Source organism: Emys orbicularis, chromosome 7 (assembly GCF_028017835.1).
Source record: "Emys orbicularis isolate rEmyOrb1 chromosome 7, rEmyOrb1.hap1, whole genome shotgun sequence".
Taxonomy (NCBI): domain Eukaryota; kingdom Metazoa; phylum Chordata; order Testudines; family Emydidae; genus Emys; species Emys orbicularis.
Genome location: NC_088689.1, coordinates 1,665,084 through 1,686,800, shown reverse-complemented (window position 1 = coordinate 1,686,800; position 21,717 = coordinate 1,665,084). Strand labels below are relative to the sequence as shown.

Sequence of the window (21,717 nt, the reverse complement as noted above, 5' to 3'; positions counted from 1 at the left end):
CAGGGAGCCAGGCCCGTGACCCCTCAGCTCTGCCTTGTCATGCAGCCCCACGGGCACCACAGAGCCGTTAACGGCAGAATCCAGCCCCGTGTGCCCGGGCCCCGGGACGGTGGCAGCAGGGGAGTGTTTGTCGCCTCACCGCCCCCCACCAACCCCCCTGCCCCGGCTGGGGGTGACCAGACCATTCGGGGTTGTCTGCTCGTGGGGCACAGGGGTGGGATGCAGCGAGCAGCAGTGGGGGGGGCTGAGCAGGGAGGGGGCCGAACGGGGGTGGGGACAGGGGCGGAGCAGGGCTGGATTGTGGGCGGGGCTATGGTTGGAAGAGGCAGGACCGGGAGCCATGTGACAGTCAGTCTGGCTTGCGGTTCCGAAGCAGCGACCTGGGGGGGCCGTGACAGCTGTGCGCCCATGCCCCACATACTCCCCCTCTGGGGCCAACAGCTGGGGGCCGGTACCCTCCTGGGGGCGGGGCTGGGCGGGGGTGCAGCGGGGGGCGTTGGCGCACTCACATCTCCGTCATGCCCTCGGGCAGGTTGGCGGGGATGGCCGTCAGCCCCTTGCCGCGGCAGTCCACCACACTGTTGCTGCAGGTACACATGGCGGGGCAGGAGCCGGACGAGAGGCTGCAGACCTGGGCGTGGGCGGTGTCCGTTTGTCCTGCCGGGGGAGCAAAGCAGCGGCCGAGTGAGACCGGGGCACGGCGGGGCGGGGGCAGGGAGCTCCAGGGCGCGGCTGGTGCTGGGCCGGGCGGAGACGTGGCATCGCCCTCCTCTCACGCCCCCGAAGAGGCTCTTCGGTTCCCAGGGCACCAGCCCTGCAGCCCAGAGCAGCTCCCTCCCCTGAGGCAGGGCCCCCCGGCAGCCCAGAGCCCCCCCCACATCCCAGACCCCCCCAGGCAGGGCCCCCCGGCAGCCCAGAACCCCCCCCACATCCCAGACCCCCCCAGGCAGGGACCCCCCGCAGCCCAGAGCCCTCCACACATCCCAGAACCCCCCAGGCAGGGACCCCCCACAGCCCAGACCCCCCCACATCCCAGACCCCCCCAGGCAGGGCCCCCCGCAGCCCAGAGCCCTCCACACATCCCAGAACCCCCCAGGCAGGGACCCCCCACAGCCCAGACCCCCCCCACATCCCGGACCCCCCCCCACAGGCAGGGCCCCCCGCAGCCCCCTCACCTGAGCAGCTGAACTCGTTTTTCTGGAGCTCGGGCAGGCTGATGCCGCGGAGGGGGGGGGGCCCGGCGCACTGCGTGAAGAGCCCGATGGCGGGGCGCTGGCGCAGCCACTGCGCGAGCCAGCCCAGGTGGCAGTCGCAGAACAGCTGGTTGGAATGGAGGCGGCTGGGGAGGGGCAGAGGGTCAGTGTCGGGGTCCCCCCCACAGGGACATCCCCGCCCACCCGTCCCCTGGCCCCAGCCGGGCCTCCCCATCCCCCAGGGCCTATCCCCCATCCCACCCCACCCATGCCCTGCCCCTCCCCCAGACCCCCCCAACCCCCCCGCACTCACAAGGTCCGCAGTCTGGGCATGTGGTTGAAGCTGGACACGGGGATGGTGCTGATGTTGTTGTTGTTCAGCGTCCTGCGAGCAGCGATGGAGACGGCTCAGGGCCCCCCCCACCGGGACAGACCAGCCAGAGCCCCCCCGCGCCAGGACCGACCAGCCAGAGCCCACCCCCCGCGTGTGCCCCCCCCCCGCCGGGACGGACCAGCCAGAGCCCCCCCGCGCCAGGACCGACCAGCCAGAGCTCCCCCCCACGTGACCCTCCCCCGCCGGGACCGACCAGCCAGAGCCCCCCCGCGTGACCCCCCGCCAGGACCGACCAGCCAGAGCCCCCCCCCATGCTCCCCCCACCGGGACCGACCAGCCAGAGCCCCCCCGGATGCCCCCCAGGGCGAAGCGCCGGGCTGTGGGAGGATGCACAGATGGTCCAAGCGGCTAGGAGGAGCCACTTGGCGCTGGCTCGGAGAGGCTCTCGGGGGGCAGGCGCTGGGGCAGGGCCGACACGGGCTGAGAGACTGGGCCGGCGCGAAGGGGGTGCTCTGATGCTGATGCTCCGTGGCCCCTGCTGCCCGTGGTTGGGGCTGATCCCTCCGCCCGAGCTCTGTGCCGCTGGTGACTGGGGCTTGGGCTGAGTGTCTGAGCTCCATGCCCCCTGCGACTGCCCCCCCACCCCAAGCGCTGCACCCCCAGAGCCTGGGGCTGACTCCCCTGAAGATCTGACCCCCCCAGTGTACCTCCGCGCCCCCCAGGGCGAGTGCCCGACTGTTTGGTGGAGCGGGCAGTTATGTGTGCTCCTGCCAGCTGATCCGCTGGGAAGAGCAAACGGGACCAATGCCCAATTTTCTCTCAATTTTTCTCAAAAAAGTCGGGACAGTTGGGACAGAGCTTAAAAGCGGGATGTCTGCCCCCCTGCCGGGGAGGGGAGGGGCTGCGCAAAGGGGCACCCGCTCTGCGGGACAAGGAGAGAGCGGGTCACACCCCTGGCTAGCAAGGCCCACAACAGCCCTCCAGGCCGGGGGGCCCCGGGACTGGCCCCGGTTTGCTCCGCGAGGCTTGGCCGGGCTGGCCACCCCAGACAGCCTGTTCCCGGAGCTGGCACCTGGAGACCGGGCAGGTGGGAGCTCCCCACCCCAGGACAGCCCGCGCCCCCCGGAGACGCGGAGAGCCCCATGCCCACCCCACTTACAGAACCTCCAGGCCCCGCAGCGCGCGGAAGGCCCCATCCTCGATACAGCCGATCTGGTTCTTATCCAGCTGCCTGCACAACAAAAGGGGAACCAGTTTTGCTGAATAGACTGTGGGCCCCAGGACAGTCTGCAGGCCGGGCCGGCGCCCTGAGCTGGGCAGAGGAATGTCAGGGCCCAGGGGGCTGCGGGTCAGGAGTGAGGGGCACTGGCAGAGCTGGGGGGAAGCCCAGGGTTGGGATGGCAGGGAGCTGTGGGTCGTGAGTGAGGGGCACTACAATTATTATTTGTTATTTAGAGTGCCCTGAATGTCCCGGGCAGTCTCCAAACACAGGGTAAGCGCCAGGCCCTGTCTGGCAGAGCGACCGCTGGGGACCTGGCACTGGAGGGGGTGGCCCTTGGCAGAGCTGTGTGGGGAGGCTTACGCAGTATCTGCCCCCATGGGGCCCCCTCCTGGCCTAACTAAGCAGATATCACCCCAGGTGTGCCCCAGGGCAGGGCTGGGCCCCGGGGTACCACCATGCCTCCTGGCTTTGCCCAGGGGCCGCCCCCCTGCCATGGAGACGTGGCTCTCCCGGGCTGAGCCCCCACATCGCCACGCTCGGTGGATCATCCGAGGGCCGTGCGGTGCAGGGCAGCGTCCATCCGTCTGCATCCTTGGGGAGCAGCAGAGCACGGGACGCCCCAGGGACTCCAGTGCAACAAGTCCGTGCCCGTAACCGCCCCCGCTCCTCACGGCTGTCTGCATCCTGAGACCCGTCCTTCCCCAGCTGGACTCCCACGCCCAGCGCGCGGGATCCTGGAGCAAAGCACCGGGGAGCCCCTGGCACAGCTCCGGGGCCCATCCCAGAGGGAAAGGGGAGCCAGGCCGGAGGAGCGGCTGGACCACGGCGACTCACAGGTTCTTCAGGTCGGTGGCTCCGCGGAAGGCTTTCCTCGGCACGGCCTGGAGGAGATTCTCGCTCAGGTCCCTGGGGAAACAAAACGTGGGCGGCGAAATCAGCGAAGCCCCAAAAGCGACGTCCCCTCCCTGAGAGCAGGGCAGGCGCCAGGGGAACCGGGACGTGTCGGGTCAGCTCAGTGCCCCCGGCTGCTATCGCCAGGCCAGGGGGCAGGGACAGCACCCCCCAGTGGGCAGCACGCAGCATTAGCGATCAGTGTGATAGCCGGGGCCCGGCACACCCCTGAGTATCACCTCCTGCTTTAGGGGGGTCAGACTGACGCAGGGGCTCCCCCAGGACTCTCCGGGCCGGGCTACGCTGCAGTGAGGTCGGGCAGAATTCGTCCCTCCACCTGGCTCCCGTCTCTTGCGCTACGTCTACACTGCAGCGCTCCAGGGTGGGCTCCACCTACGCTGATGGGGGGTCGCTGCAGGTGACCCACCTGCCCGAGCGGCGGCAGCTGGGGCAAGGGAAAAACTCTGTCCACCAAGTGCTGTCTGCATTGGGGGGATGTCTCAGAGAGACGGATTCACCCCGGCGATGGGAGAACCCCCCCACGGCTGGAAGGGTCTGCCCTGCCGTGCTCCAGCTGCGCTGCGGCAGCGTTTCCAGTGTAGACGCGGCCTGCGCCTCTGCCGGGTGGGAAGAGCAGGGCACCCAGCAGGCACTGCCGTGCTCCAGCTGCGCTGTGGCAGCGTTTCCAGTGTAGACGCGGCCTGCGCCTCTGCCGGGTGGGAAGAGCAGGGCACCCAGCAGGCACTGGCGTGGGACACTCCTCGGCTCTGACATACTCTGGACTCGCAGTAATTGCAGCTGGTTCAGTGGTAATTACTAAGTCACTGCCCGGAGCCTGCCCTGCAGTCTAGAGGATGCACATGGAATCGGGTCCTTATTTACTTTGCCACCGCCCAGCACCTTTCACGTAATTACCCACCCCCGGCTGCCAGTGGTGAGCAGAGCCCGCGTGGCCGGTCGCTGCACCATGCACTGCGGGGTTAGAATCAGACTCAAGCCTGATTGGCAAGGCCTCTCCAGCCCTCGCTTTCCCAGCATCGCCTGGGGCTGGCTGCCGGGGCCGAAGGCTGGGCCAATGATCAAAAGTCACATCACAAAATGCTCTGTCGGCACCAAGTCAGGTTTGCAGACTATCCCCAACCACACCTCCAGCCTGCAGAGGGCAGCAGAGTGCTGCCCATGGCTGGGTTCCTTATGCTGTGTACTATCTGGTACCACAGCAGCACCACCATTGACCAAGCTTTAGGGGGCTGTAGAGCTCCTACACTCTCTGGTGTCAAGTGTGCCAGACACTCCTCCCTACTCTGGAGAGACCTGGGTTTCTGTGCTCTGCCCTGTGCCAGCTGCCGCACCCGCTGTCCTACCACAAAGCGCAACTCATCAATGGTGACCACCCCTGCAGGCCGCAGCACAAGCACTGACCTGACGGGAGAGCTCTCAGCCGAGTCTCTGCAGACACCTTCCCACCGGGCCCCACCGCTGGGCTGTCTCTGAGCTACACCACGGGCATTGCACGCACACGTCGAACTCGGCCACTGCCGCTCAGGCCCTACTGTGTGGGGGGGCCCCTGTCCTCGCTGCAGAGCGCTGGGAGAAGGGGGCTCCCCGTGGCAACAGGGCCCAGGCCCATTGCAATCAATGGAGAGACCCCCGGGCAGCAAAGCCCATTCAGGGCTCAGTGCAGACACCAGCAAATGGCCCCGGGGCAGGGGCACCAGCAACACGTGGACAGAGCCATGGGCAACCCTGGGCAGTGCCAGCACAAGTTGGCCAAGAGCCATCCCGTGAGATGGGATCCGGATTCCAGAGCACACGGACACCACCCGGGTCACGCTAATCGGAACTGAATTCTCCAAGGCTTGGCTCTGAACCACAGATCTGGCGGGGGGCCGGGCAGCACTGACCGGGTGAGAGCCGGCGAGAGGCAGAGACACCCGGGGGGACGAAGGGGACACACGCAGGCCCCACAGCCCAGCGCAGACCACAGAGAACAGAGAAATAGGATCGGTCCCTCGCCGGGCTCCTCAGACCGTGTCCCGCCACGCGACAGCCCGATCACCGCGCCAGGCCCCTGGCAGGGCATCCGCGCTCATGCACCTGGCGTTGCTGGAGCCGCTTCGTGTTCTGAGTCTCTGTGCCGCAGTCAGTGATGTGACCCCACGGGATCGTCGCGTGTCTAGGCCGGTCACGGAAACGCCGGCTAATCCGGGCTGATCTGCCGGGAGGTGGGTGCTCCCTAGCGGGAGCCGCAGCACCTGGGGGCAGGGTAATTCTCTGCTCTTTTGCCAGAGCTGAGCCCTTGGCTGGTTGGGTGCCCCAGGACAATGTGAGGGGTTAACGGTGGCAGGAAGCCTGCGGTCGCCTCGGCGGCAGGGTTACATCGCAGGGCGGGTGTCTTGCATCGAGGCATTGCCTGGCCAGCCGCAGCAGCAGTCAGGTCTCCGGTGCGTTCCTCCAGAGAACGAGGCCCCCGGCACGACCTCCACACTGGACACAGATCCCAGGGCCCAGCCACCCGTGGACAAGTGGTCAGGATCCTCCCTCTCCCCATCCGCCCTAGGGAAACTGAGGCACGGAGCAGGGCAGGGACTTGCCCGTGGTCACAGAGCAGAACTGAGACTAGAAGTCCCTGCCCTGTGTACCATGCCAGGCTGCCCCCGCCAGGGCCGTGCTGCACACGCAGACACGGCTCCCCCGGGAGACTCAAGGAAAAGGTTTCAGGAAGTGTCCAGTCACTTTACTCCTCCCGCAGTCCTGACCCCTTGGGGCTGGGACTGGCCCCCCCGGCAGGCAGCGCTTTAAATCCAAACCAAAGAGGAGACCTGGAGCAGCTTCCCTGCAGCCCGGACGGGCCCATGGCCCCAGCAGCCGCCCCCAGCCCAACCACCCGCAGGGGAGCGGGTCCCAAAAGGAATCGGGAGGGGGGCATTACGGCTGCTAAGCCCCTTAGGGCGCTGATCTCACCAGCCCCAACCCGGAGCGCTCGCTCCCTCCGAGCGGCTCTACAGCTCTGTGCTGCCCCTGGCTCAGCCGGGTGGAGACGGCCAGACAGACAGCCCCGCCGCGCGCTGGCCCTGTAAGTCAGGAGAGAGCCAGCGCGGCTGGGCCCAGGCCCTGAGCAGCCAGTGACTTGGGAAGTCGTTGCCACGGAGGACTCTGTCTGCAGCCTCCCCGGGCTCGCGGCCAGGACGAGCGCTGTCAGGGACGGCTAAGGGCAGGGCGGAGCTGCATGGGGCCGGGGCAGGGCGTGTCCAAATGGTTCTGGATGGGACGCGTTAAGAAAACCGACCCGAATGGGAGCCTGATTGGCCTGCACTGTCCCTAGGCCATGTGACCCAGGATCTGCGCCCGCCCCTGCTGGGACGTCGCTAATCATCCAAGCTGTGCGCTGAGGGGGAGGCACTCTGCCTCAGTTTCCCTGTCAGTACAATGGGAAGAACGATGGTCCTGCCCTGAGGTTGAATTTGCAAAGGGCCTTGCCAGGCACAGCTTCCCTGGGACTAGGAGGCAGCAGGTCTCCCAAGGAGAAAGGGGCAGGCAGCCTTGGTCCCCAAGCAGTGACACGGCTTGGAAAGACTGGCCTTCAGCTCCGAGAGCCAATCCAGGGCCTCGTACCAGCTGGCCAAGGGCAAAAGGGGAGTTTTTAAGGGGCTTCTAGCTCTGTGAGCGCTGACATGCAGTTCATGTTCTGCCCAGGGGGTGGCGCTGACAGGCTGTCCTGGAGCTGCAGAAGTCCCCATGTCAAACCTGAGTAAAGTTCATTACCTCGTCCCCGCAGAGAAGAGCCCGGGGACCTGGGGGGGGGCTCGTCTCTCTCACCGACAGCCCTCGGTCCAATAAATGACAGAGCCCCGGGGGAGACGGGATCACAGGGGTCACCTAGTCTAACCCCTGCCGAGATGCAGGATTTATTGGGTCTAAGCCATCCAAGCCAGACAGCTTGTGAAGGAGCTTCCACAAGCTCCGCAGGCGTCTGTGCCACTGTCCGACTGCTCTTACAGTCGGGACATTTCCCCGGAGATTGAATCTAAATCTGCTGGGCTGGAGTTTGAACCCGTTGCCTCTTGACCTGCCCTCTGTGGCAAGAGAGAACAACTTTTCTCCATCGTTTTGATGGCAGTCTTTCAAGTATTTGAAGGCAGATCTCATGTCCCCCCTCATTGTTTAACCAATTCTGTATGCGCTTAATGGTAGTTCCGCCAAGACTGCATTTCTCCAGGTTCCTTATCACAATGTCATGGGAGACTGTCCAAAGTCTTGCTGAAGTCCAGGTATATTATGTCCACTGCTTTCCCCCACCCACCTTGTCTCCCTCCCTTTGATGTTTTCCAGACCTTCCCCACCACCCACCCCACCCCGGGACATGTCACAGGGGGGCACCCTCCCGCCCCCCCTGCCCTGGCACGTGGAACAGGGTCCTGAGGGAAACTGAGTCCCCATGATGGTCAGAAGGGGAAATACCTCTGTGACCCGCATATAACCCCACTCCGTGCCCCGATGCCCCCGTCCTAGGCTTTCACTCCTGGGGAATGCCAGTGCCTGGCTGGGGGAGCAGCTGGGATCTCGACTGTTAGCTCTTGGGGGGATAATCCATTAAAATCCCCTGGAAACCCCAGGAAGAACCAAGCCGCCTTTCTGAAGTGACCCAAACCAGGTGCTGCCTTCCTGAGGAGCCCCATTCCTCAGACACACAACGGCCCCATCCTGCCCCCCCCCCGAAAATTGGCTGTTCTGCAAGGGAAACCAGTAACCAGTGCCCCCCAGCCCACAGCTCGGTGTAGTGCCCTAGACACTGGTACGGGTCAGGGCTGTCAGCCCCTGCTGGCTAGAGACTGCACCCCCCCACCCCGGAGGCATCGCCACTGAGCGGGGGGGGGGGGGGGCAGGAAACCTGACAAAATCCCAAACCCAGGCACCCTGTCTGCCCTGCTCTGCCTGCCCCACCTCCCCGCCCTTCCCACGCAGCATCTGAGATCCCGGCCCCCCAAACACAGCGCTGGGCCCAGACCAGCGATTTCCATGTTCAATGCCAGGAGGGAAGGAGTGACTTTGGACTCCAGCCCCATGCCCCAGCCTCGGCCCTACGCCCCAGCCTCACACCCCAGCTTCAGCCCCACGCCCCAGCCTCACGCCCCAGCTTCAGCCCCACGCCCCAGCCTCACGCCCCACACCCCAGCCTCGGCCCCACGGCCCAACCTCACGCCCCAGCCCCGGCCCCACGCCCCAACCCCACACCCCAGCCTCACGCCCCAGCCTCGGCGTTTGCTCAAAGACTGACACCTGAGACGGGCGTCTCACGTCTCAGCCCCTGGCCATGTTCCCGTGCCAGAGGAATCCAAAGTACAAAACGCCAACAAATGGACTGATCCTGCCTGTAAATCCCGCCGCCACAAAACACCCCCAAAACGTGCCCCCATCGGCACCTCCCTCCCCTGCCCACCCGCCTTGTGTCTGCTGCTTTAAGGCTGTAATTCCAGGGGGTCTGTGCAGCACCCAGCACAATGGGGCCTGATCCTGAGCGGGCCCCCGGGCGCTGCTGTAACACGTGTGCTAAATAACCGTTCTAGCAGAGACGCCTTTGAAGGGCACTTGGCTGGCAGCTGGCTGGGAAGGAGAGCAGCAGCCTCCCGGCTCTGGCCACCAGGGAGCTGTGACAATTCATTGCCCTGAACATCCGGCTAATCCCCCGCGCTGGCTGGGTGGGCAGCGAAACCTCCCAGCGAGACTCTGGCAGGGCGGGCTGCAGCCTGTCCCCGGGACGGCTCGTGTGCCCCTGGCTGCTTTGCCACAACCTGTGAGGCTGCACCGGCCATGCTGCCCCCACCCGCTAGGCGCCAAGCCGGGCTCACAGATCTGGGGGCAGAATTCCCCGCCCCACGGCCCAGGGCGACCCCTGCAGGGACACCGGGGGCTTCCCGTCTGCACCGTGCACACGCCCCATCCCACACTCAGCCCACGGCGGCACCGCAGCACGGCCTAGCCCCCAACAGCCTCTATTCTGACTGCCGGGGGCCCCTCGCTTTCCGTTTAGCCCTCTGGCTCCCCAACCGAGCTGCTCCTGCTTCCCAGCCAAGCCTTCTCCCTTCCCCTGGACGGGTCGCTAGCCGGCCAGCCAGCGCTTCTTAACGCAGCACCCCTGGCCCTGCCGAGGGCAGCTGAGACCCACGGCACAGGGGGAGGGGGTGACCAGGCAGCGTCCCTTCGGCCTCCTGATTGTCTCACCAGCGCCGCCCCCCCGGCGCCAGGCACACAGAGCTACCTGCTCTCCCTCCCCTCCAGTCCGTGGCCCCCAGAGGGGCTGCTCCGGGGGGCTCTGGGGGGTCCTGCGGGGCTCCGGTGTCTCAGAGAAGGCCGCGGACTCTGTGCATGTGAGCGTGGGCGAGGCGCGTGGGCCCAGATCCACAGGCTCCCCACCTGCATTGCCTGGGGGGACGACAGCACGTCCTGCCCTGCGCTGGCACATGCAGCTCCAGGTGCTGGCCCTGGCGAGAGCGGAGCTGGGCCGTAACCTGCGGCTTCCCTTTGCACCTGGCTGCCTGGCCGAGGGTCCTGCCCATCCCCTGGCTGCTGGCCTGCGGCCCCAGGATGCAGATCTTGGTCGAGGCATCGCGGGGAAGCTGCAGCCCCCAGCGCACTGCCCGGCCCGGCACTAGCGGGGCACCAGTGGATCACTGTTCAATAGGACACGGCTTCCCGGCAGGAAGCCCACTCCAGCAGACAAAGCAGGCAGGGTTAATCTCTGGCCCCCGCTGCGAGGCCGGCGAGGCCAGGCAGCGCTCTTACACGGTTCCGGCTCCGGGCTAATCCTGCCTTTACACTTTAACCTGATTGAGCCTTGTTTGGAGATGGGCGCTGTGCCGCCGGCAGGATTACAGCTGGACGCAGCGGGGAGGTAATTGCTGCCTGGCGGTCTGGACCCTGCCTTCTCTGACCCCGCTGGCTGCTAGCCGGGCAGCAGAGACCTGCTGCAACTGCGCGACGTCTCCTCGGGGCATGGAGCTCCCCACACCCCGTCTCCCAGCACTGGGCGGCTGGCCTGGCGGGCTCCCCGCCCTGAAATCAGGGGCCAGATCCCCAGCTCGCGGCTCCATGGCGAGCCCCTCCGGCACATGCTGAACCCGGGTCAGTGACTCACCACCTCCCTCCCCGCAGTCACGGCGGCTGTGCCAGCCCTCCAGACAGCTCCGCGCGCTCCCCGGCAGCTGGCAGCTCCAGGGGCCGCGGCCCAGCCCTGCTCCTCCCCGGCTGGGAGATCCTGGTAGCGGCACCCGCAGCGGGGTGGTGACAGCTCCAGCGAGGTGCAGGCCGCTGTGAGCCCAGCCAGCGAGTGCAATCCCGTCTGCAGGGGCAGGAGGCCGGGTGTGTGGCCGGGGATCACACCCACCCTTAGCAAGCCCCTAATTCTGAAACTCAGGCTCTGACGTACCAGATCCCGGGTCCTGCCACATACACAAAGATGGCTCTATGCAGTCAGGAATTGCTGGAGCACAGGGTGCTCCCGCCGCGTCCCCTACCCCAAACACCACAGCACAGGGGAGGATCGGGCCCTGACTGCTGAGCCAGTGAGATCCTTCCCTTCCCCTGGCATTGCCCTCCCTGCCAGCGCCCTGTGTCCCTGCGCCCGCGGCGGGTCTCCGCCCCGTCCCCTGCAGACAGACCCACGCTGCTGCTCTGCCTGGCGCCAAGCAGGGAGCCGGGCAGGACTTTGCCTCCCTCACAGCCGGCGTCTGACATCGTCCGCTGCTGGCTCCACATCCCGCAGCCAAGTGCTCGGGGTCTCTCCTCTCCCCTGCACTGGGCCCATCACAGCCACCTGCTCCAGGCCGATACAAGCAAATGGAATTTCTATTGCTTGTTAATTCCTGCCTCGCCAGGCCTCTGTGCTGGGAACTCGTTAGCATCCAGCAGGCGCCGCGGCGCCCGCTCAGCATGGGCAACACGCTCGCGAGCAGATCAAAGGCGTTAACCCTTTCGCTGCCGCCAGGCTCCAGCTCCCGGGGCTCTCTGCTCAATGCACCAGGCCGGTTCTGGCAGCTTCGGTACTTAACTCCTTCATGCCCACCATGCCAGGGATAGGATGGCACAGCTGTGCCCCAGGAACTGCCCAGGCCCAGCTCCTCTGCCCTGCCATTGTACGGCCAATGCTACCTGAGCGGGGGAGTTTCCATCCTTCCCGCCAGTGGGGCCGGTCCGAGGAGGGACCCAGCCCCCCGCCAGAGAGGGGGATCTGCCGGGTTTAGTTGCAGAAGCGGGGCCAGATCCCACCTTCCGCGGCATCAGCGTCAATCCGCAGTGACCCCCAGAGAAGCCAGTGGAGTAGCACCGGCCTCCCTGCGGTGTACGGGCCAGCAGGACCTCCCCTGGGCTGCAAGCAGCACGAACAGGACTAGCCCAAACTGAGCCAGAAACTACAGAGACCGGGTCAGCCCAGAGGCCATCCAGCCCCGCGTCCCCTATGCCAGAGGGCAGCACCGGCTGCCGCAGAGGAAGGGCACTCACCCTGCCATGGCAGTCTAGGACCACCGACTAAGGCTGGATGCAGGAGAGGTTACAGCCCCATCTAACGGGCCATCAGATGGTCTCATTATCCACACTGGTTGCAGGGGATGTCATGCTCTCTTACCCCAGGGCTGATCTGGGCCCCACCAGCGGACCCAGCGACTGCCCCAGCGTCCCCCTCCCCCATCCCTGAGCCACGGCGAAGGCTGCAATTAGCACAGAGGCCGCACCGGCAATTGTGTGAGGCCATTTCCCAGCTGTTGGTCTCCCTCTGTATCTGGGGGGATGCAGGCAACAGCTGGCAGGCAGGACTGGGTGGGGGCGTGGCTGTCTGCAAGCCCCTTCTCGGGCAGAGGGAGGGGGCAGGGAGGCATTAGCCCCAGCCATCCCAGCGTGCTCAGCGCTGCGGGCAGCCGCGTCTGCGAGGCACGTGGAGGCAGTGCGCATCCTCGCTCCATCTGACTGGGCGGCTCTCGCCCTGCGCCGGCTCTGGAATTACCCAGCAAACGCAGGCGACAGACCAGGCCTAGCCTGCACCTGATTCCAAATGCAGCTGGGGCTTTCCACATCCCCAGCACCCCTCGCCCCCAGCCAACGTAGGGCCCCCTCCCACAACCCTGGGGGAAGCAGCCACTCCAAATGCAGGCCGTTAAACCGGCCAGCGTGTGGTCAGCCTCGGACGCCTCCCCTTCCTCCAGCGGGGCTGGACCGGCTACAATGGAGCCAGCCCTCTAAGGAGGAACTGAAAGCTACGGCTGACCCCTTAGATCCAGAGAGTTCAGGGGGAGAAGGGACCATTCGAGCACCCAGTCTGAGCTCGCCTCTGAACTCAGGTGTGGCCAACGCACGTCGTCCAGACAGGGTCTGAGGGCAGCCAGGGACGGAGAAACCCTGGAGCCCCAGGGCGTAATCCCCCTCCCTGGGAACAGTCTGTCCCTAGTGCTCTCACTGGACCGTGTCCGGCGCCCGCTTCAGTCGCTGGCTCCCTGCGAGGCCCAGCCCCAAGCCCTCGGGAGCACGAGGAAAGCGAATCGGAACAGCCCGGGGGAAGGCTGCAGTGAACGGGGCAGGGAGTTTCGGAAGTTCTGCGGGACTCGTGGAGCGACTGGCCGAGGCCAAGCCCCGTGCTCTGGGGGGGCATGGAGGACTCTGGCCGCCCGGCCGGCATCCAAGCCCAGCCCAGCTTAGAAGTGCTAGATACAACACAGCTCAATAGCTCAGCCTGACAGCCGGGAGCGGGAAGGTGCACAGAGGCTCCGGCGTTAATGGAAATCAATAGACTAATCAGCACTCGCATTAGGCCACGTCAAGCCCCATCAGACGAGTCGCACGCCGGCGTTCTGCGCTCGGGTTTTCTGCTGAGTCTGTGGGATGCTGCGTCCCAGATTCTCAGCATTGTGGGCGTGCAAAAAACGTGAGAGGCCACTTTGTGACAGCAAGTGCTGCAGCAGTGCCTGGCGTCCCGGTAACTGCACGTCCAACCGGCCCATCCCACATTGCAACGCACCGTTCTAGTGATCACTCTTGCACGTGCACAATTAAAGTGATTACACGGGCACCTTCCTGGTGACTGTACTGCAGTCACAGCAGCACTCCGTGCACGTTATGGCTGCACGCGTGTGAAAATCCAAGTCTGCACGTTTCTGTAGCTAGCTATGGGCCAACCCTGGTAACACTCAGCATCGGGACTGCACGGCTTAGTGCCCCTCCAGCCGAAGGTGGGGACTCGCTGTGGGGTTTCCCCTCCTGCTAACAGGCAGGGACAGGGGTTCCCCGGAGCAGTGGATTTAACAGCAGAGCATGGGCCTGTGTCCTTGCAAGCCGAGGACGGGGCCGTCAGGGAGAGCAGAGCCCAAGAGCCCGCAAGAACAAAGACCCTTTGTATGGAAACGTGCCAGGCAGCGAAGCAGGGAACAGATCACCTGAGCAGCGCTGCTTCCAAACAGATCGCTGCCAGACCCCCCGATTCACTGTCCCCCGGCCTGCCGCTCACCTGCTCTCTGCAGCCACCTGCTCGAGCGCTGCCCAGGGCGTGCTGGGACGTGGCTGGGGGCTCCGGGTGGCAGCGCTGCGCGCTCTGCAGACAAGCTCTGACTGTGGCCAGGCCTGGTGTCGGGGTGAGGTGGGCTCATGCGAACCTGCGGCTTACCGGAGCTGCTGCAGTCACAGCACCGAACACAGGTGGGGACTGAACCCTGGGCTGTATTAACGGGGGACTCTGGATTCGGGGCAGGGAGGCGGCGTTCCCGCTGTCCACAGCACTGGTGGGAGGGACCAGTCCTGGGGGCTGCGCAGGGTGCTGACAAACTGCCAGGAGTTCAGGAAGAGCTAGAGGAAGGGCTCAGGGTCTGGCCCACCTGCCTGGGAGCCAGAGTCTCCAGGTGCCCCGGCTGATGCTCCGGCGCGGGCGACGGGGAGGAGATCTCGGACAGCGGCGCGGTCTGGACTGGAGGAGACGCAGGCCGAACGGATCACAGGCTGGAAGCTGAAGTCAGATTCGAAAGAAGGTGCCAGTTTTGCCCAGGGAGGGTGGCTGGGCTGGGCGCTCTCCACCACACTCACACGGCATGTCTCCCTCTCCAGACCACGCTGTAGTCAGCCAGGAGCCCTGGGCAGGACCTGGGAGGAGTTGGGGGCATCTCTGGCCTGGCTCTGCCCTTGACATCTAGGGACTCATTTCTGAGCGGCGCACGTGAGGTAAACGTGAGCTCCGCTGGGCATGGGGCTCTTTTCATAGGGGCGATTTGGCCCTTGAGCTCAGCGGACAGGACCGGCTGGGAACAGGAGTCTGGGTGAGCTTGTGCCCAGTCGCCCCTGCCCCATGCCACTCTGCTCCTGTCTGTGCCCGCGGCTCGGCTACGTCTTTCAGGCTGGCCCGTCACCCACACTCCCGCCTGCCGGGGGCGAGTCCGCACAGCCCGAACACAGCCCAGGCGCCCCCAATTCCCACCCCCAGGGGCTGGGCACGCTCAGGGGCACGTCCGGCATCCGTGCGGGATGGCAGCGCTCAGCCCGGCACAGGGGGCAGAGGGTTATCCCCACCGCTGAGTGCCCAGCTATGCCGCAGCGACCCTGCCAGGGTGGAGTAGGGCTGGCTGGCTCAAGCTCGTTAAGGCCTGTGGGAATGAGAGGGGTAATTGCTGTCACTACTGTACTCGTCCGCCCTGCTCGACCTTGCTGTAGCAGATCAGAGCTCCGTCGTGCCCGGCCCACGACATCACGAGGGTCCCTCCCCGGAGCCGCTCCCACACTCTGCGTAAGACAAGAGGCCACAGGCTACACCAGACCCAGGCGAGTGGGAGCACAGGGGGATTACGAATGAGAACCCCCAAGAACCCCAAAAGGCAAAGCAGGCTGCTCCCTAAACCAGAGAGGCACGAGTCACCCCCCTTGCCCTAGGCTGGCTGGCTGCAGAACTGCCTGCTGCTAGGCCCAGCTTGCAGCCCCAGGAAAAGCCCCGGGAATGAAAGTGACAGACCGTGAGTTGAACCCTCCCAGAGCGCCCCACAGAGCCTAACACAAAGCAATCACTGCAGCCCGGCGCCGGGAACGGGAGGGGGCGTTTCAGCCGCTGCACACGCCAGCACAGACAGAAATGCCGTGGGATGTTAGAGGCCAACGTACCGACCTCCACCATGGACCGTCAGCCGGGTTTAAACCCGGGACCTTCAGCACAGACCTCTGCCACTTCAGCTAGCGGGGAAACTCCCTTCGCTGGCGGCTCTTCTCTGGCAGCCCAGCCCCACGCTTTGCGAGCTCCTCGCACTGAGCTGGCACCGCTCCTACGGACGCCACGCTCAGCCCCTCTGAAAACCAGGCCCCCGAGCTCTGCAGAGAGGAGACAGGACCAGGAGCTGGGAAGTCTTAGCACAACCCTGCCTGAAACGCCAAGCCGGACGCAGTGACAGCGCAGCAGGGCTTAGCACTGACTTCGAGAGGTTGCCAGATACTTCACGCCTGGCGCCCTGACCCCTCACCACCCTCTCCGGCCACAGAGACCCCCCTCCAGCCTGTGCACAGAGACGCCTCCTCCCCAGCAACGCCGCCCGGCAGACTTTGTACTCTATGTGCCCCCCAAATCTCGATGCTCTGTTGACACCCTCCTCCCCTGCCCACGAAGCAGAGCGCTCTCCAGCTTCCACGCGGGGCTGCTGCAAAGGGTCGCTGCAGATACTGCCCACGCTACAGCGGGAGTCCGCACGGGCCCCAGCTCGCCACACGTGCTGGCTCTCCGCACGACGGTGCAGCACAGCCGCTGTCCAAACCAGTCAAACACCCCGAGGCCGGGAACTCTGCCAGGCCCAGCTTCCCGCCGTCACTGGATCATTTCACAGCCCAGCTCCTCTCCCAGGTACCGGACACGGTGCCCTTTCATCCGTCGAGTGTGGCCGGCTGGTGAGCCGCAGGCGGGAACACGGTGCTGGGAAGTAGCGGGGCCCAAGGATTAGCCCACGAGTGTCCCGGCTGTTCTGGGGGGGTGAGCTGACCTGCTCTGAGACCCCCCCGCCCCAGCACTGTGTACTGCCCCATTCCTCCGCGGATCAGTCCCTGGGCTCCGTGGGGCCCGAAGAGATGGGTGCGCACTGGGCACTGCCCTACTGGGAGGGCCAGGAGGTGCGGCGCCTCAGGGAGCCCCCGAGCTCTCTCCTGTGGAGGGGGCCCGTCAGCTGAGAGGTCTCCCCGCAGCACCGCTCCTCTGAGGTGTAAATGGAAAAGCAGACAGCCCGTCCTGCCAGGCAGGCTGCTGCTCTCCTAGTGAGTCAGCCCATGGCTTTGTGTCCTGGCCAAGCTCACAGCTAATTTACTTCTGGGCTCTGGGGCTTTTAATTGCTAATAAGTGTGAAGTCGGCGCCGCTCGCCCGTCCGGATTCAAGGCAGGTGAGAATGAATCCGCGCGGAGCTGAGAAGTGAGTCCCAGCTGGCCCCGGGCTCTGGCAGCCTGGCCAGCCACGGTGTGATGCTGCTGGAGGCCTTTTCTCTCCGCAGGCTCTCGCCCCACGCCCAGACCCCTGGAACAGCAAAGACTGGAGCCCTCAGCTTCCCGCAGTCACTGTATCATTTCACAACCCAGCTCCTCTCCCAGGTACACATGGGCCCCAGCCAACTCCCAGAGCCAAACCCTGACCCAGATCCCAGGGATGCAGGGCTTGGAAGGTTCTGAAACTCAGATCTGAACGCAGCATCTTGGCAGAAAGAGACTCATCCCGTGAGCACACTGGGCTTGGCAGAGATGAGCTGCCCCAGTGGACATTGAAAGCACCTTCTGGGCTCCCCACACTCAGTGGGCATACGTGGAAATAGGCAAAAAAGGGGGGGAGACAGAAATTCTTGGCCCAGGTTCCCTGACAGGTTCCCATCCATGCAGGATCCCTATAAAGAGGGTTTTGAATGTACAGGCGAATGTTTGAACTTCCCAGGTGCCTCCTAAATTAATATAAATGAGAAGCTAGAAATTGTAGAAAAGTGATAAGGGAAACAAAGGGACACTAGGAAACCTTTATCGCTAGCTGAGTTAAGAACAATAAGGAGTTTTTTAAAGTATATTATGAACAATAAGAATCCTAACAATAACAGAGGGTCCTGTGGTACCTTTAAGACTAACAGAAGTATTGGAGCATAAGCTTTCGTGGGTGAATGCCCACTTCATCAGATGCAAGACGCTTGTCTCACTTGCGTCTGATGAAGTGGGCATTCACCCACGAAAGCTTATGCTCCAATACTTCTGTTAGTCTTAAAGGTGCCACAGGACCCTCTGTTGCTTTTTACAGATTCAGACTAACACGGCTACCCCTCTGATACTTGAATCCTAACAATGATATTGATGCATTACTAGATGGAAACAGTAGAATTATCAATAATGCAGAAAAGGCAGAAGTGTTCAATAAATATTTCTGTTCTGTATTTGATGTAGTCATATCATATGATGATGACAATGCTCTTTCTATTCCATTAGTATCTTGGAGAATGTTAAACAGCAGCTAATAAAGTCCGAAATTTTTAAATTAGCAGCTCCAGATAACCTGCACCCAAGAGTTTTAAAAGAGCTGGCTGAGGAGCTCACTGGTCCACCAATGTCAATAAGTCTTGGAGCGCTGGGGAAGTTCCAGACGACTGGAAGAAAGCGAATGTTGTGACAGTATTTGAAAAAGGTAAACAAATTATAGGCCTGTCAGCCTGATATGGATCCCAGACAAGATAATGAGGAGGCTGATACAGGACTCGAGTAATAAAGAATCAATGGAGGGTAATGTAATTAATGACAATCAACAGAGGTTTGTGGAAAATAGATCTTGTCAAATTAACTTGCTATCTTATTTGGATGAGATGATAGGATTGGTGGAGAAAGGTAAGAGTGTTAATGTGATCCACTCAGACTTCAGTAAGATGTTTGACTGGGCACCGCCTGACACTTTAATTAAAACACTAGACTATCAAATTCAAACGACCCATTCAGTGGACTGAAAACTGGCTGACTGACATGTCTCAGCATGTCACTGTAAGTGGGGACGAGGTGTGAGAGACTTTACAGCATGAAAACGATTTAGAGTCACAGATTCCAAGGCCAGCAGCGACCACTGTGATCGTCTCATCGGACTCCTGTGTAACGCAGGCCATGGGCTGTCCCCGAAGTAATTCCTATAACAGGTCTTGTAGGAAAACATCCCATCTTAATGTAACAATGGCCAGTGCTGGAGAATCCACCAGGACCTGGGTGAGCTGTTCCAATGGTTAATTCCTGTCACTGTTAAATGGACGCCTTATTTCCAGTCTGAATGTGTCTAGTTCAACGTCCAGCCATTGGATCATGTGAGACCTTCCTCGGCTAGATGGAAGAGCCCAGTATTAAATATCTGCTGCCCCTGTAGGTGCTGACAGACTGGGATCAAGTCACCCCTTAACCTTCTCTTTGTGAAGCTAAATACATTGAGCTCCTTGAGTCCATCACTATCAGGCAGGTTTTCTAACCCTCTGATCCATCTCATGGCTCTTCTCCAACCCCTCTCCAATGTATCAACACCAACAACCAACGTGGGGGGAGGGATAGCTCAGTGGTTTGAGCATTGGCCTGCTAAACCCAGGGTTGTGAGTTCAATCCTTGAGAGGGCCACTTAGGGATCTGGGGCAAAAATCAGTACTTGGTCCTGCTAGCGAAGGCAGGGGGCTGGACTTGATGACCTTTCAAGGTCCCTTCCAGTTCTAGGAGATAGGATAACTCCATTAATTAATTTATAACTGCCAGACTGCGTGGAGCTAAATCAGGGGAGGCTGCTGGGGAGAAACAGGAAACAAAACGATGACAGAGCTAAGGTACCTCCAGAGGGAAGACCCAGGGTCCTTCGGGGAACAAGGGGGGAGCTGTTAATTGGGAAACCAACCAGGCTAGCAGGTTCAGTTTTCTGAGGCCTAGGATCCAAGGGGCACCAAACCATGAAAGACCCCAGCCTAGGGAAGAGGGGGGGAAGGGGGCAGCAGTGGCTGGAGTGAGGCTGTGGCAGAGACACTGGGAGAACACGACCGGGGCTGTCTGTCTCTCCCAGGCCAGGAGGAGGGGTCTAGGCTGAGTGGAACTGACCCAAGCCTTGCAGGGGAAGGATACAGTTTTGGCAGGACCCAGGCGTACAGGCCTTTTCCTGTTTTATCTCTTTGCTCTGCTGACTGTGGGCCTTTGGGTGAATAAATACTTTGCTTCAAAGAAGCGGTTTCTGAGTCACTTTAATCAGCTGCTCGAGTCCGGCTCCCACAGGTAAAGGGCGGTGGGCCTGTCGTGTTATCACAGCTGGGAAACGGGGCTGCAAGCCCAGAGAGCCAGCTGGAGAGTGCTGGGACCATGTGGTTGGAGGAGGGTGACGGTGGCAACATCTGTCACCAGACGGCTGCACTTGGGAGGGACTCACAGGGCCCAGTTTTCAGAGTAGCAGCCGTGTTAGTCTGTATCCGCAAAAAGAACAGGAGTACTTGTGGCACCTTAGAGACTAACACATTTATTTGAGCATAAGCTTTCGTGGGCTACAGCCCACTTCTTCGGGTGCATAGAATGGACCATATATTGAGGAGATAGATATATATACACACACATACAGAGAGCATGAACAGGTGGGAGTTGTCTTACCAACTCTGAGAGGCCAATTAAGTAAGAGAAAAAACTTTTGAAGTGAAATAAGAAGTGTGAGAATACTTACAAGGGGAGATAGATTCAATGTTTGTAATGGCTCAGCCATTCCCAGTCCCTATTCAAGCCTAAGTTGATTGTATCTAGTTTGCATATCAATTGAAGTTCAGCAGTTTCTTGTTGGAGTCTGTTTTTTCTGTTGCAAAATTGCCACCCGCAGGTCTGTCATTGAATGACCAGACAGGTTGAAGTGTTCTCCTACTGGTTTTTGAGTGTTATGATTCCTGATGTCAGATTTGTGTCCATTTATTCTTTTGCGTAGAGACTGTCCGGTTTGGCCAATGTACATGGCAGAGGGGCATTGCTGGCACATGATGGCATATATCACATTGGTAGATGTGCAGGTGAATGAGCCCCTGATGGCGTGACTGATGTGATTAGGTCCTATGATGATGTCACTTGAATAGATATGTGGACAGAGTTGGCATCGGGCTTTGTTACAAGGATAGGTTCCTGGGTCAGAGTTTTTGTTCAGTGGTCTGTGGTTGTTGGTGAGTATTTGCTTCAGGTTGGGGGGCTGTCTGTAAGTGAGGACAGGTCTGTCTCCCAAGATCTGTGAGAGTGAGGGATCATCTTTCAGGATAGGTTGTAGATCTCTGATGATGCGCTGGAGAGGTTTTAGTTGGGGGCTGAAGGTGACAGCTAGTGGTGTTCTGTTATTCTCTTTGTTGGCCCTGTCTTGTAGGAGGTGATTTCTGGGTACTCGTCTGGCTCTGTCAATCTGTTTTTTCACTTCAGCAGGTGGGTATTGTAGTTTTAAGAATGCTTGATAGAGATCCCTGTCACGGTGGCTCCGGGATGATTCTCAGCCTGGGTATAACCGCTGGGGCTGCACACAGCGATCCCCTCTCGGCATCCAGCTCGCTCTGTGCCGGCGGAGCAGGGGCTCTAGGACCCAGCAGAAGGAGCCGCTCCACCCCATTACCCCTGGCGGGTTTATTTTTAACAGTTCTGATTGAAGCCAGTCTCCTGCTGACACTTACACTCCTTCCTCATTATCAGCTCCCAGCTTCCAACAGCCAAGATGAAAGGGGGGGAAATCTCCCACCAGCGGGGTCCTGGCTGCAGGAACCAGAGAGGGAAAGATGCAGGGAGTCAGGCTGCAGGGAACGGATCTGGCCAGGGACGCCTCTCCCAGGGGGCATTGAGCGCTGGGCAAAGCCACGTAAACGTGCCATAGGCCCAGCACGGCACAGCCCCCGCGAGACTGGCCTACATGGCTTTCCCTGTCCAGGCTCCGGTTCTGTGATCCTGTCAAAGAGGCGCTCTGAGAAGCCAGGCCTAGGGAGGGCCGAGCGCGTCTCAGCACAGCGGTAGGGAGCTGTGTTATCTCAGGCACATGGTGCCGGCTCTCAGCACCGCCTGCCCACCTGCCTGTCACAGTGCCAGCGAGAAAACAGCTCCTGAT

The 21,717-nt window shown here is 62.1% G+C and overlaps 1 protein-coding gene across 2 annotated transcripts in view; it reads right to left on the bottom strand.

Moving 5' to 3' along the window:
- Positions 1–21,717, bottom strand: part of SLIT1 (slit guidance ligand 1) — a 130,089-nt gene that overhangs the window by 41,872 nt on the left and 66,500 nt on the right. Inside the window, exons 5-9 of one of the 2 annotated variants that reach the window (XM_065408481.1) lie at positions 3,584–3,655; positions 2,687–2,758; positions 1,507–1,578; positions 1,153–1,339; positions 510–631 (exon numbers count right to left, since the gene is read on the bottom strand). In XM_065408481.1, the coding sequence (XP_065264553.1) occupies positions 510–631; positions 1,153–1,339; positions 1,507–1,578; positions 2,687–2,758; positions 3,584–3,655 (525 nt within the window). Of the gene's footprint in view, positions 1–509; positions 632–1,138; positions 1,340–1,506; positions 1,579–2,686; positions 2,759–3,583; positions 3,656–21,717 lie in introns of both variants that reach the window. The other variant, XM_065408482.1, reaches the window with a different exon arrangement.